The sequence below is a fragment of the Primulina huaijiensis genome, chromosome 12, assembly GCF_012295235.1.
Source record: "Primulina huaijiensis isolate GDHJ02 chromosome 12, ASM1229523v2, whole genome shotgun sequence".
NCBI lineage: Eukaryota > Viridiplantae > Streptophyta > Magnoliopsida > Lamiales > Gesneriaceae > Primulina > Primulina huaijiensis.
Genome location: NC_133317.1, coordinates 18,244,275 through 18,258,314, shown reverse-complemented (window position 1 = coordinate 18,258,314; position 14,040 = coordinate 18,244,275). Strand labels below are relative to the sequence as shown.

Below are 14,040 nucleotides of genomic sequence, written 5' to 3'. Positions count from 1 at the left end.
AAAAACACATAGGATATCCATACCCGTAGGTAAGCGGTGAATCCCCGACTACAATGCATCGACTCCTATATGTTTCGACAGAACACCCAACCTTGCCACCTGATGACCCCTTGAGAGTCGGTAAACAAGTCAAAGTGTAATTCTAGCACATAGAGTCTCAATGTTGTCCCGGGTCATAAGGACTAATGGTGTACAACCATAAACTAGGACTTTTCCACTCGATAAGTGAGAACCACTTGGAAAATCCTTTATGGAGGGTTGTTCAGTGCACTCTACAAGGAGCACCTATCTGCATGCTCGGACATCACAATGTCCCCTACCAATGAAACATGGTACTCACATCGCAGATACTAGTCTCGAACTCGAGCGGCCTATATCCTTCTTAGCGGCGGCTAAATCGACTAGGAACTGTTTAGAATATACAGTATTCCAAATATGAGTTTCATGATACTCATCACATGAGCATCTCATATTCTTTCTACTATTTGTATATTCAAGGACTTTATCTATGCAACTAGCATGGGTATACAGATAAAGAAGTGCCAAAACAATAATTTCAAATATTATTAAAATAAAGACTGTTTATACATAGAGTTTCATTGTGAACACTCGGCCAACACTTGGCTCGACGTGCACCTACTCTAACAATAATGTCCACCAGCAGCTGAAATTCTGGCTTCAGTTCTCTTTAACCTTGACCATCTTCCCACTAGATGATAGCAAGGTCTGCATTTTATCAATATGTGCAGCAACCACTTCAGAGAAGCTTGAGCGGCCTTCAGCTGGCAGATTAAACAGGTTTCTGAAAAATTCATCATCAACGACCATAGAGTGATTGTTGGCCTGTATCTGTATCTTTCCATCATCTGTCATCAAGCTGGATTCGTAGATAGACAAGAGTTCGGCTAAATAAATTTCTTGAGTAGCCAGACCTCAGAAATGACGAAGTCCAGATGTTTCAGAATTCCGTCATCTGTTATCGAGCTGGACTCGTAGACAGCAAGAGTTCGGCTGAATAAATTTCTTGAGTAGCCAGACCTAAGAAATGACGTAGTCCAGATGCTTCAATCTCTGAAATACTTCCTTGACTGCTTCATCCTTAACAGTGAAGATAGAGTCAAAATTGATAGCAGTAGCATTCAACGGAAAAACGGAAGTTTGGGCTGCCATTTCAATCTTGATTTTTCTGCGAGGAAGGAAAGGAATTGCAAGTAATTTGCTCGAAAGATTTGAGAGTTAGGAATTTTTAGAAACTGTAAAGTGAAAAATGAGAAATGTGGTTTCTAAATATGTTTCGTGACTTTTAAATTTGGGACATGTGTCAGTTTGTAAGTAGTTTGACCATAATTGTAGGTCATTCAACCGTTTTCATTTATTTGAAAATTTGAAATCCGGCAATTACGCAAAAACAAGATTTAGATTTAAAATATAAAGAATTTTAAATTAACAAATCTCAATTAGTCACGATTTTCATTTCAGAACTGAGTCGAATTAAGTTAGTCAACCTATTTGATAAGATAAGTTGATTCAGGTACTGACTGATCAGTTTGAAACTGACTCATTTCATTTCATGAACAATCAACATCTGTCTTATTAGTTAACTCCTTTAAATTCAACGTTCTCCCTAAATTAAGTATTAAGATAAATCAATAAGCCCTAAAATATTTTTAAAGTAAGAAAACTTAGTCTCGGGTAAAGGCTTTGTGAAGATGTCTACTGCTTGTTGTTCAGTTGATATGTATCTAGTCAAATTACTTCTTTAGAGCTCGATCTCTGATGAAGTGATGTCTGACATAAATATGCTTAATTCTAGAATGAAGAACTTGATTATATTTAATCACAATTGAGCTGGTGTTATCACAGAAGATTGTTAATTCTTCAGTAATAACTCCATAGTCTTTTAGTTGTTGAATCTAGAGCAGCTGAGCACAACAACTTCCAGCAACTAGATATTCAGCTTCAGTTGTGGAAGTAGCAATTGATGTTTGCTTCTTGCTGAACCACGAGATCAGTCTTTCTCCTAAAAACTGACATGATCCACTTGTACTTTTGCGTTCTAGCTTACATCCTGCTTAATCTGCATCTGAATATCCAACTAAATTGAAAGAAAAATCTTTAGCATACCATATGCCCACTTTTGTGTGTCTTTCAGATATTTCAATATGTGTTTAACAGCTAAGAAATGCGATTGTTTAGAATTAGCTTGAAATCTAGCATATAAACATACATAAAAATAATATCAGTACGGCTAACAGTTAGGTAATAATGAACCTATTAAACCTCTGTAGAGTGCCATCTCAACTGATAATATGTTTCCATGTCAAATTTCTTGATCAGTTCTTTTGTATATTTAGTATGACTGATATAGATATCAGTTTCCAGTTGCTTCACACGCAGACCGAGAAAGAATGTTAATTCACCCATCATACCGATCTCAAATTTCTCATGTATTAATTTAGTAAAATTTTCGCATTATCTGGGGTTAGTTGACCCAAAAATAAGGTCATCAACATAGATTTGAACAAGTAAAGTGTGATATTTCCTTGAGAATTTGAACAGTGTCTTGTCAACTGTTCCTACAATGAAATCATGATCAGATAGAAATTTTGATAAAGTCTCATACTAGGCTGTGTGAGCTTGTTTAACACCATAAAAATGCTTTGTTTAGATGAAAACATGGTCAGGGGAATAGATGATTTACAAAACTTAGTGGTGGTTCTACGTAAACCTCTTTTTCTAACTGACCGTTTAGGAACACGCTTTTCACATCCATTTCATATACTTTGAAGTTCTTGAAGGATGCACATGCAAAGAATATTATGATTGCTTCCACTCGAGCTACTAGAGCATCCGTTTCATCATAGTTTATTTCTTCTTCTTACCTATAGTCTTGTTTGACTAGCATTGTTTTGTTGCGCACAACTGAATCATTTTCGTTCAGTTTGTTTCTGTACACCAATTTTGTACTTATAATATACTTTGAAAGTGGTCTTGAAACTAAAGTCCAGACATTATTATGGGTAAACTGATTTAACTCTTCTTGCATAGCAATTACGCAGCTGGGATCATCTAGAGCTTCATTAGTTTTCTTTGGTTCTAATTGAGATTTAAAGGCAGGGTGTATGAATAAATTAAGCATTTGATTTCTAGTCTTTACCGGATCAGATGGATAACATATTACCAAATTATGAGGATGATTTTTGCACCATCTGTTGTTCGAATATGTTAAACTTCTTTGCGTTACTGGTTCAGTTTGTAACTGACCAATTTCTTCTGCTTCAGTTGAAATGACTTCAGTTGTGTTTGAATATGTTCTTGGCGTATTCCAAACTGATAATTAGGAAATGCGTCCTATTCATCCGGTTGTTCTACCACATCGGGTTCTGGTGTTTGAAGGAAGTTTTTGACATCATGATCTTCATCTTCACTGTCATCCTCCAAACTGATATATGTTAAGTGATTAGTCAGCTCAACTGGATCAATTGGCTTATCAGTTAGTACAGTTTCATAAAAAACGTGTATTGATTCTTCAGCATTAAGAGTACGCTTATTAAATATTCTATAAACTTTACTAACTGATGAATAACCAAGAAATAATCCTTCATCTGATTTACTATCTAAAGCAGTTAAATGATTTTTACCATTAGTGTGAATGAAGCACTTGCACCTAAATATTTTGAAGTATGAAAAAAGACTTTTCTTACCATGCCATATCTCATAGGGTGTCTTTGAATTATTCTTATTAATCATCGATCTGTTCTGAGTGTAACACGCTGTGTTAACTGCTTCTGCCCAAAACCTTTGAGAAATCCTATAATCAGCAAGCATAGTTCTAGATGCCTCCTTAAGAATCCGATTTCTGCGTTTAGCTATACCATTTTGTTGTGGTGTTCTTCCAGCTGAGAACTCATGTCGAATTTCTAAATTTTCAAGAAACTGAGATAGAGTTTGATTGACAAATTCAGTTCTGCGATCGGATCTTATTCTGTTAATCCCTACTGATTTCTCATTTTAAAGTCTTTTGGAAAGTTTTATCAGTTGTGAAGCAGTTTGATCTTTAGATTTGAGAAAAATTACCCAAGTAATCTTGAGAAGTCATCAACAATCACTAAAGTGTATTTCATTCCCTCTAAGCTCATGACTGGTATTGGACCAAACAAGTCCATATGCATCAGTTCTAAGCATCAGATAGAAGATTTACTTCCTTTGTTTATTAAAGATGATCTCACTTGCTTCCCATGCTGACAAGCTGAACAAATTTATCTTTTGAAAACTCAAATTATGGCAGACCAGTTACCAGTTCGTGTTTACTTAGTTGTGCCATGACTTTGAAATTAAGGTAATTCAACCTTCTTGTCATAACCAGTTCTTAGATTGAATTAAAACGACAAAACAAACTGGTTCATTGGATTGATTGCTCCAACTTATTTTATATGTGTTACCACATTATTTTCTGTCATTGTGATATCACCAGCTGTATTTTTAACAGTGCATATATGTTTACTGAATTCAACTGAGTGATTATAGTCAGATAATTGACCGGTGCTAATTAAATTATATTTCAAATTATCAACAAGTAAGACATCGTGAAGGATCGAGTGTGCTAGTGATTTCGAAGGCATTTCGAACACTATATTCTCCAATGAGCTGCAATAGCTCGTGTTCTAAGAATATTAACACCGATGAATTAAATCGAGTTTGGTTTAAAACCAAGTGGAAGAAACTCGAAGTAATCCTTCGTGAAGAAGAGTGTTATTAGAAAACATTTTAACTTATGTAAACTGAATAATTAAGAAAGACTATATTAGTTTTTGCATTCTTCAGTTCAGTTATGGTGACAACTGAACTGACGGATACTCTAACTGATCAAAACAATTTGAAAATAACAGTTAATCAGTTAAATACACAAGATATGTTTATGGATGTTCAGAGACTTCTCCTGCTGAACCACCTATCAACTGGACAATCAGCTGGACTGCTCAATTGACGTAACAGTTAGACCGATTCAGTTTGTGCGATTAATCAGGTCTTCAGTTTGCGATTTAAACAGCTCGTGACTGATCCTAGCTTCTACACACTAAGGTAGATTATTAGTAACACAAATTAACAAGTTTTGTTAACATCAAAATTAAGATTGCGAACTTGAAAAGTTCCAACACATCGTCAATAATAATATTACTTGGATAAGCTTACCCTTACACATGGTTGTACCTTGAGAGGCGTCTCCAAAACTGATTTTGGGACCTGGGTATTTGACCAGTTGAGATATTAATTCTGTATCTCTAATCATGTGTCTTGAACATCCACTGGCCAAGTACCGTACTAAGTTTCTGGTCAGTTTTCCTGTAACCTGCAATCACAAATAATAAATAAATTTTGGTACCCAAATATATTTGGATCATGAACTGATTAGTCCTTTAGGAACCTAGACTTAGATCAGACGAACTGACCTACCAGTTGCTGTGTTCTAGATAACTTTACCTAGTTTGTTTGTGTTTTTAGCTTTGTTAACCTTGTTGTTCATCCGATATCGTTTTTGAACAGGCTTGCAATTATGATAATGACTGTAATAGCCATTTACTGAGTTCTGTTTGTGAAACTGGATCTTCTAGGTGACCAGCTGCCTGAATCAGTTGAACTCTTAGGACTATATTCAATCCCATACCTTTTAGCCTTGTTCATATTTTCAATCGGCTGTTCAACCGGCTTACTGCGCTTAGGTTGTATATGTACCATAACTGATTTAATAAAGTGAATGTATTTTCCTTTGCACATATTCAATTTTGGCTTAGTACCGCTTGTGGAAGGTTTGTCGAACCAATTTTTTCTAAACCTTGCATTTCAATCAACGTGACTGATAACTTATTCCAAGCTTGAATCACGTCAGTCAGTCTAGATTTCTTAGACTTCAACTGCTGATTCAAAGATTGACTTTCATCCTTTTCTGCTATTAGCTTAGCAATCATCTCTTTGATATTTGAACTCTCAACTGATTGTGAGCAATCACTTTTGTCATTTGTAGGATCAGTTTGCTTAGCCTTAGCTTCTTCAACGGTGAGAGCAAGCTTACTGTACTCATTTACCATATCGTGCAATGTAGAAATAAGTTCTTCTCGTGTAAATTCAGTAGAGCTAAAGTCAAATATCTGCTCGCTGCTAGATTCCAGCTCAGCATCATCGGCCATGAGGCATTTCACCTCTTCTTCATCACTGGAACTGCTTAAACTCTCAGTTTTTGATGATTCGCTATCAGTTTTTTCCCATTTTGATTTGTTCTCTTCAGCTACAAGGGCTTCGTGCTTTCTCATGGATGATTTCTTGTCATCCTTTGATCTTCCACTGTGCTCGAAGGGCTTCGCATTGGTGTGTGATATATATTTAACAATCATTTGTTAAATGTAGTAGCATAGACTCACTGGTGTGATATATTTAACAGATAACACTCAATTGTTTAGACTCGGTACAAAATGCATTTGAACTTTTTTAGTTGGGATAGATGTTTTCATTAACTCGATAAATTGTTCCAAACTTGAAACGTTTTGTGCTAGATGAGCTATAAGCCTTCAGCCATTTACCTTTTATGTTTTTTTGAAATGGTAGAAGATTATCTCTGGAAAAAATAGAAAATATTTTTGTATTTCTGAAAATTTGTTAAGAAAAACGAAAAAATTGCCTTGAGATCCCTTAGTGAATTTAAATTTTTTGAAAAATTATCTTAATGTTCAATGAGATCGAGAATTTTCTATAATGCATTTAAGAAAAAATAAAATTTCACGCCTGTTATAAAAATTATTTAACACAACTTTTTTTTAATATGCATAAATTTTGAGATTCCTATGCCAACTGTTTTTGGTTAAAAGGTACACCATTTTTTTCCCTCAAAATACTCGTTCCTCGTAGTAATATCATTATTATTTTTTTTTAGAAAAAAGAAACATAACAAAAGAAAAACTCAAATATTAACTTTGAATAAAAAATATTATATTTAACATGACTATTTCAGACAAAAATTCGTTGGCATGCCAAGTTTACTAGCTCAAATAAATGCTACCCTATAAGTCCTGCCATCTAATTGTTTAGATTACAATAAAGTACAAATTTTTTAACTTGTACTATCTTTGGCCACTTTGTATGTAAACTTCCCTAGAATTGTATTAGCGAAGCTAAATAAATGTTGAAGAATAAATTTATACAGATAATTATTTTGTGTATTTTAGGAATGAATGATCTATCTTTAAGCTGTTTTCATCTTATTATCCGGATTGTGCAGATTTTTACAACTGGAATCGTGTAAAGCTCAGATACTGTGATGGTGCCTCCTTTTCTGGTGATGCTAAATTCGATAATGGAGTGAGTCCATAGCCAGATTTATTTGCTTAAACTTGAAGCAACATTCCCTCTTATAAATATCATTTTCGATCTCGGCGAACATTTGATGGCTTTGAGTTTGATCAATTCTGGTTGTTTTACTGAATGTTTGACCCTTTTCTTGCATAGGATGAAACTATACATTGATGAGTAATCATACATTTTTTGGTTTAAAATTTGTATGGAGCGTCATTCACTAAGTCTTCATCCGATTTATCAAATAGATTTCCAACTGTACTTTTGCAAGAAAAGAGCATGACATGTAATATCTCCCGAAGATTTATCCCTTTACTTTTATTTGTTCAGTTAATTTCTTTCATAAGATGCAATTTCACACATGTTGTGATCCAAAAGTTCTCACTGGACTCCAATTTCTCCTTCTAATATATTTGTGACTAAGCTTTGCTTACCTTTGACTTGGAAACTTGCTTTGTGAAATGAACACCAGACATCATTGCTTTATTTCAGAGGGCAGAGAATTTGGGAATCAATAATTCTTGATCTTCTTCCCAAAGGCTTGGCCCAAGTTAAGAAGGTATCTTGTTTGATAGTTATTCGATTTTGTCCAATGTTGTACATTTTGAACGCTTTATGAACACCGATCTAGCTTAGGTATCTCACACATTTTGACGCTTGATATGATGGGATTAATCTGATGCATGCCAATGAAAGTGGGAAAACAAAATATCAGCAGCTGAGTGTCTTGTGGTTTATCTACTTCTATGTATCCAATGATGCACAATTGGATGTTATTATTGGACACAATAATATTTCATATCTGCATCTTTTGTTCCCATTCCGTAAATTCTGCATGTATTTTTGGAAGCATCTTAACAAGACCTCGAAACTTCACATCAAGTTCACGTGGAAAAATTCTGTAAAAAATGAGCTTTAGAGTTCGCCTGATTATATGTCCATCAGCATTTTCTTCATAGTACAATAATTGTAATATTTTCTTATGCCAGGCTTTGCTTTCTGGTTGCTCCGCTGGAGGTTTGGCATCATTTCTCCACTGTGACAACTTCACAAGTTATTTGCCAAAGAATGCGAGTGTAAAATGTTTGAGTGATGCTGGATTTTTCCTTGATGCGTAAGTTTCTTCTCCCTAAAACAATAATTTGAAATAGTATTCTGTAAGTTGACCATTCCATGTGTATCTATGTGGACTTTTGGAACCCCATGCAGAAGGGATGTTAGTCTGAATCACACAATGAGATATTTTTTCAAAGACCTTGTTTCTCTGCAGGTATGCCCAACATCTTTGAATTCTTGATATGAATGCTTGATAATTCAAATGTACCCCTATCTTCAATTTAAGTGCGGTAACAAGAAAACAGCCGACCAGCTTGCAGTTCCTGTTATCGTCAATATGTCTTATTTCAATGTGGTCACTCTGTAACCTTGATTTCGATTCTCTTGATCGTAGAAGCTTATGCTGGATGTTAAATCGGGATTGCAACTAGCAACAGGATATCTCTTGCGAACTTGCATCTAGATTGCAATCATATTTGTACTAATCAGAGTTCAAATTACTTGACAGGGTGCCAGAAGAATTCTGGATAAAAATTGCACTACTTCACTTTATCCTGAACTTGTATGTTTTCCTTCCATTATTTCCCCAACCATCTGTAGGATAAAGCAATGTCAGCATGTTATGAGTTTCCTCTCTAATTTGTTTGTTTTCCATACAGTGCTTCTTCCCACAGTACGCGTTACCATACATTAGAACACCATTTTTCATTTTGAATTCAGCATATGATATATACCAAGTAAGAAATTTTTACTAACCGTTGAAACTTTTACATGATCCTAAGCTTCTTTGGAGACAGTAAATAAGACATAGATCTCTGTATTTGCAGTTTCATCATGGTTTGGTGCCTCCTGCAGTTGATCCTCATGGGCATTGGTATCACTGCAAGTTTAATCCTGCTGCTTGTAATGCAGTCCAGATAGATACTCTACAAGGTTTTTATCTTTTTTTTCCCTTGAAAATAGTGTGTCAAATGTTCCTCGGTTATTCTTCGCCAATGTTGACCACCCAAAAGCTCATTGTGGACCACACATGTAGTAAACGAAACAGATTTGCTTCTAGAACAAAAGATCTCCAAACTTGATTTATGATTTCTAAAATTACAATTTGCCACTCAAAATACATAAAAAGTTATGATATATGGTTTGGACTTCTTGGAAGTTGGTCCTGCACTTCAAAATCATGCGTTCTGTCAGGTTTCAGGAAATATATGCTCGAAGCTTTGAAATATTTATTTACCAACTCAACGAGAGGAGGGATGTTTATAAATTCTTGTTTTGCTCATTGCCAAAGTGAAAGCCAAGACACTTGGCTTTCACCGGACTCCCCCAGAGTGAACAATAAGGTACAGAAACTCATTTTTGGCTTCTGTCTTAGTTTGAATTAGCAACTCTTCCAATTTTTTGTGTCAGTGTTTGATGTTACTGGGACTACTTTTACTTTAATTTGGTTGAATCTTCGCCAACCTATATTATTCACCGACTCGAAGTATCATCATGGTGCGACTAGGTTCACGTACACCATGGTCAATGTTAGTAAACCATGGCAAACATCAGTAGGATTGAAAAGAAAGTTCTTTCTATTGGTGTACAGTTTTCTCGTACCCAATGTGCAGCGGAAGTGATAAAATTTTGTTTCGACGTTCGAAACTATCCTTGGGCGTCGTATGTTTATTTAACATCCATAAGATGTTTTAGTTTTTATATCTGTGTGTATAATATGCTGGACTCCAACCAATCCGAGATTAACGGAGATGGTCTTTCTTGTATTTCCATTCAAACGGATCTCCGCCTTTTGATCATCAAATTAAGTCCACAATCAGAGACAGTTTTTCTTGTTTGGATTGCACTAGTAATCACAAACAAATTTGTGTTGTGACTGTTACACCCGAATTTCCAAAATCCGGAGTCGGTACCTCCTCCGACGCAGAGGTGGAAGAAAATGCTTGGCCGAACTTTTATATAAAATTCCTTCAAGTGGCAGTGACTTTTCTTGGTGGAAGCTTATTGATTCTTATTCAATGAGTAATTGAAGCTAATTAACTCAATATTCCAAAAATGGTTTATGTGAATTGATTTGCTTCTTTTTCATCAATTCAACATGGCCGTGAGTTCTTTTCTCCTTCAATTGATGGTAGCGGCCGAGAGTTTGAGGTTATGGGAATTTTTGTGCTTGTTTTGTGTGAAAAAACTCTCATACTTTCTGCTACTCATGGTATATTTATAGAGAGATCAGGAATCCCTATTCCATCTGGACTCTTTATCCTTGTCTCACCAAGACTCTCAATTTTCATTCAATAAAATTCTCATATTATTATTATATCATGTATTTATTAACTTCTGATAATGCATGATATATTAATATTATATATATACACATATTTTATATCTCTATATAAAAAATATATATATATACATTAATATATTTACACATGCACATTTAATACATGCATAAACATATTAATTAAATTAATTAAATAGCCATTATTTAATTTAAAAAATTAGCCGATTAGTTAATTAATTCTATACTCTAATACATTTTATGAGAATTTGTACATATTAGTATTTACCCATACTAGTACCGTCTTTTAATAAGTAAATTCTAAATTCATCAAATAAATGATTCTGAACTCATTATAACCCCGATCGACGATCTGACAGAGCCGATGTGTCTAGGATACAATTCTTGTTCATATAATTAAAATTGAAAATTTCGATGATCAAAATTTTCACTTAGCATATTGGGCAGCTATCGGTTTAGTGAACACTCTTTCACCAAAACAAACTGTTCCACTCTCCTTCCTTAATTAAGCTATTAAGCTAACTTCAATTTCTTTCATCCTATGGAATCAGCTTATAAACTCTTTTATAAGCATTTTGTTTTATTTCCATCAAACTACAGCCGTCAAATTTAACTCCTTGAACTTTGACTTTCTCAACGGGAACACATAATCCGATACTTGTGTGATCCTCAATGGTTTAGGGATACAACTAGTCGTGAGTTCACATCTCCATGTGATTCAAAATAACATTTATTCTTGTTCGGGCTTACCCTAATTAGCCAATTCTTTTCATCAACTACTTAATCAAGAATGTCAGAACTCATTTCTGATTACATCCATCAGATCATTGTAAGAGCGTCTAGTAGCATCGCCTCAGAATCCTCTAGGTATCATTGATAGTGCTTGCAAGAACCTTAAGTTATGATTAGCGTACAGTACGCTCCCTTCAACTCATATATCTCGATTGAATTTGCATTGGTATATCGAGAGTTGCATATTAATTCGATAACGATGAGATTTATCTTTGAGTACTAATAGTGACATGGTATGTGTAACTAGGAAAACATCTTTCCTAAAATACATTTCTTGTTCTGGCCAGAGACTCCTGACATTATTAACTCATCAGATCACATAGGAGATCTTCACCCTTAGGCAAACGGTGAACAATGCATTTGCTTCTACATATTTCGAAACTACACCCAACCCCACCACCTGATGACCCTCAATGGAGTCGATAAATTGATCAAAGTGTATGCTATTACGTAGAGACTCTACATTGTCCCAAGTCAAAGGACTAATGGTGTATAACCATAACCGCGAACTATTCTACTTGATAAGTGAAAACCACTTGGACAGTCCGAGATAGGGTTGTTCAGTGTATCATCATATGATAAATCATCTATATGAATGAACATCCTATGCGCTTACCAATGAAACATGACGTTTACATCACAGATGATAGTCTCAAATTCAAGCCATTTTTATAATTTTTTGAGGCGGCTGATTCGATTAGAAACCTGTTTAGAATATACGGTATGCTTCCTAATGAGTTTCATGATCTTACGTTGAGAGGCAGACCTCATGTACCCATTGTATATTCAAGGACTTTATATATGCAGGTTGCATGGGTATACAGGTAAAACATAATGCTATAATTGGATAAAACTGTAAAATATTATTAAAATAAAAATCATTTTATATTAAAGTCAATAAAAACCCAAACTACAAATTGGTTCGCTGGACACCTACTCGTAACACTTTCAAAAGTCACTCCTAAGTTTATTAAGTGAGCTCAACTAACAAGACATATTTTACAGTTACATATATTTCAATTTTAAGTAGAACTCCTTGTTCCTTGTTGAGTGAGACTCGTAACAACGTTCGATTACGTGATTACTTCCCATTATCGACGCTCAAAATCATGGCTAAGCATCCTTTTATTTTGAACTTGTATACGTAGCATTTTGCAATTCCTTCGTGAATGCATATTCTGGACTATTTTACAGACCATTGCAGAAGCTGTGGGTGATTGGTACTTCAGTAGAAACGTAAGCAAGACGATTGACTGTGCATATCCTTGTGATAAAACATGTCATAACCTTATTGGTTGACATATAAATTCAGGTATTGTCACAAAAATCCCACTATTTTTGTCTCGTTTAATTTATTCCTTATACTTTCATGCCTCTTTCATGATTTAAAATATCATAAAATTTGCAGGTTACTCTATTTTCATATGTCAGAAGTAACATAGAAAGAATTCTTCCCCAGAGGGTTTACATTCTTCGACTATCTTTTTGGTAAGCAGCTTGAATAGCAAAAACATACACCATTATTCCAATAAATAAGAGAAATAAATAGTCAATATATGCGTCTTTTATATATCATAATCTTCTATTGATGATGAACAAAAAAGTGTGCAGTTTTATATATATTTTTTGAATTAAATTATTTTTGTATTGGACTCTTGAAGTTATTTCAAAATTATTGTATCCAAATTAAATCCATTTTTTCCTTGAAAGCTAAAGTCTTGTGTCAATACCATAGTAGCAAATTCTTTACCGCACTTGACGATCTTCATCCGGTGCAACTGATATCACTTCAAAATATGGGAGACACACTGGTGTAAAATGTTGATTGCTTAGCAGATGATTTACATTTGGTGGCGCAATGTATCATGCCATCGACATAACTAATAATTCTCAATCTTGAGGCAGAATTTGTTTTAAAGTATAAATATAAATATAAAAAAGCAATATGGTACACATTATTTTCTTGAAGAAAAGTGGACGAAAATTGCTGGAAAGATGCAGAGGATAGGGGCGGCTGCTCTTGGTTCTTAGAACCCTAGGTTTTTCTCAAATAAAATCTGAAATGAGAGTGTAGAGAAATGTGTGTGTGTGTGTCGTGTGTGAGGTGTGTTTAAATGTGTGTGTGCGCGCGAGTTTAGACTTAAAATGCTAATTTAATTAACAAGTTAATTAAAATATTAACCGCTACTAATCTTTAACAAAATTTTCTAATTTAAAATAAATGCACAATTGACAAATCTTTAAAATTTTAAAGTCGTAAAATCGCTTAATAATTAAATTTGGCTTTTAAAATGCTAACAACTAAATAGATCATTTAAAATGCCTCATTCCTAACTTAAAATAAAATATCACATTTTAAAATCGTCAAAATCGTCGTCGGTCTCTTTTCCTCGATCCTGCATCGAATAATCGCATGAAACATGAAACTAATGAAAACATTTCAAACGTGCATCACAAAAACATAAATAATTAAAATAAGGCAAATTTCATGAATCATGAAACATTCAAATCATTTTAAAATTAATTAAATAGTTTAACAATTAAATATA

General features: G+C 34.3%; 1 protein-coding gene across 3 annotated transcripts in view; it reads left to right on the top strand.

Moving 5' to 3' along the window:
• LOC140989786 (pectin acetylesterase 9) overlaps positions 1–13,374 on the top strand; it is a 27,629-nt gene extending 14,255 nt beyond the window's left edge. The window contains exons 4-13 of one of the 3 annotated variants that reach the window (XM_073459186.1): positions 7,271–7,350; positions 7,817–7,903; positions 8,334–8,458; positions 8,554–8,614; positions 8,909–8,962; positions 9,060–9,137; positions 9,228–9,333; positions 9,595–9,743; positions 12,686–12,803; positions 12,900–13,373. In XM_073459186.1, the coding sequence (XP_073315287.1) occupies positions 7,271–7,350; positions 7,817–7,903; positions 8,334–8,458; positions 8,554–8,614; positions 8,909–8,962; positions 9,060–9,137; positions 9,228–9,333; positions 9,595–9,743; positions 12,686–12,790 (845 nt within the window). In that variant the 3' untranslated portion in view covers positions 12,791–12,803; positions 12,900–13,373. Of the gene's footprint in view, positions 1–7,270; positions 7,351–7,816; positions 7,904–8,333; positions 8,459–8,553; positions 8,615–8,908; positions 8,963–9,059; positions 9,138–9,227; positions 9,334–9,594; positions 9,744–12,685; positions 12,804–12,899 lie in introns of those variants that run through there. The other 2 variants (XR_012177572.1, XM_073459187.1) reach the window with 2 other exon arrangements.
• The last annotated feature ends 666 nt before the right edge of the window (positions 13,375–14,040 follow it).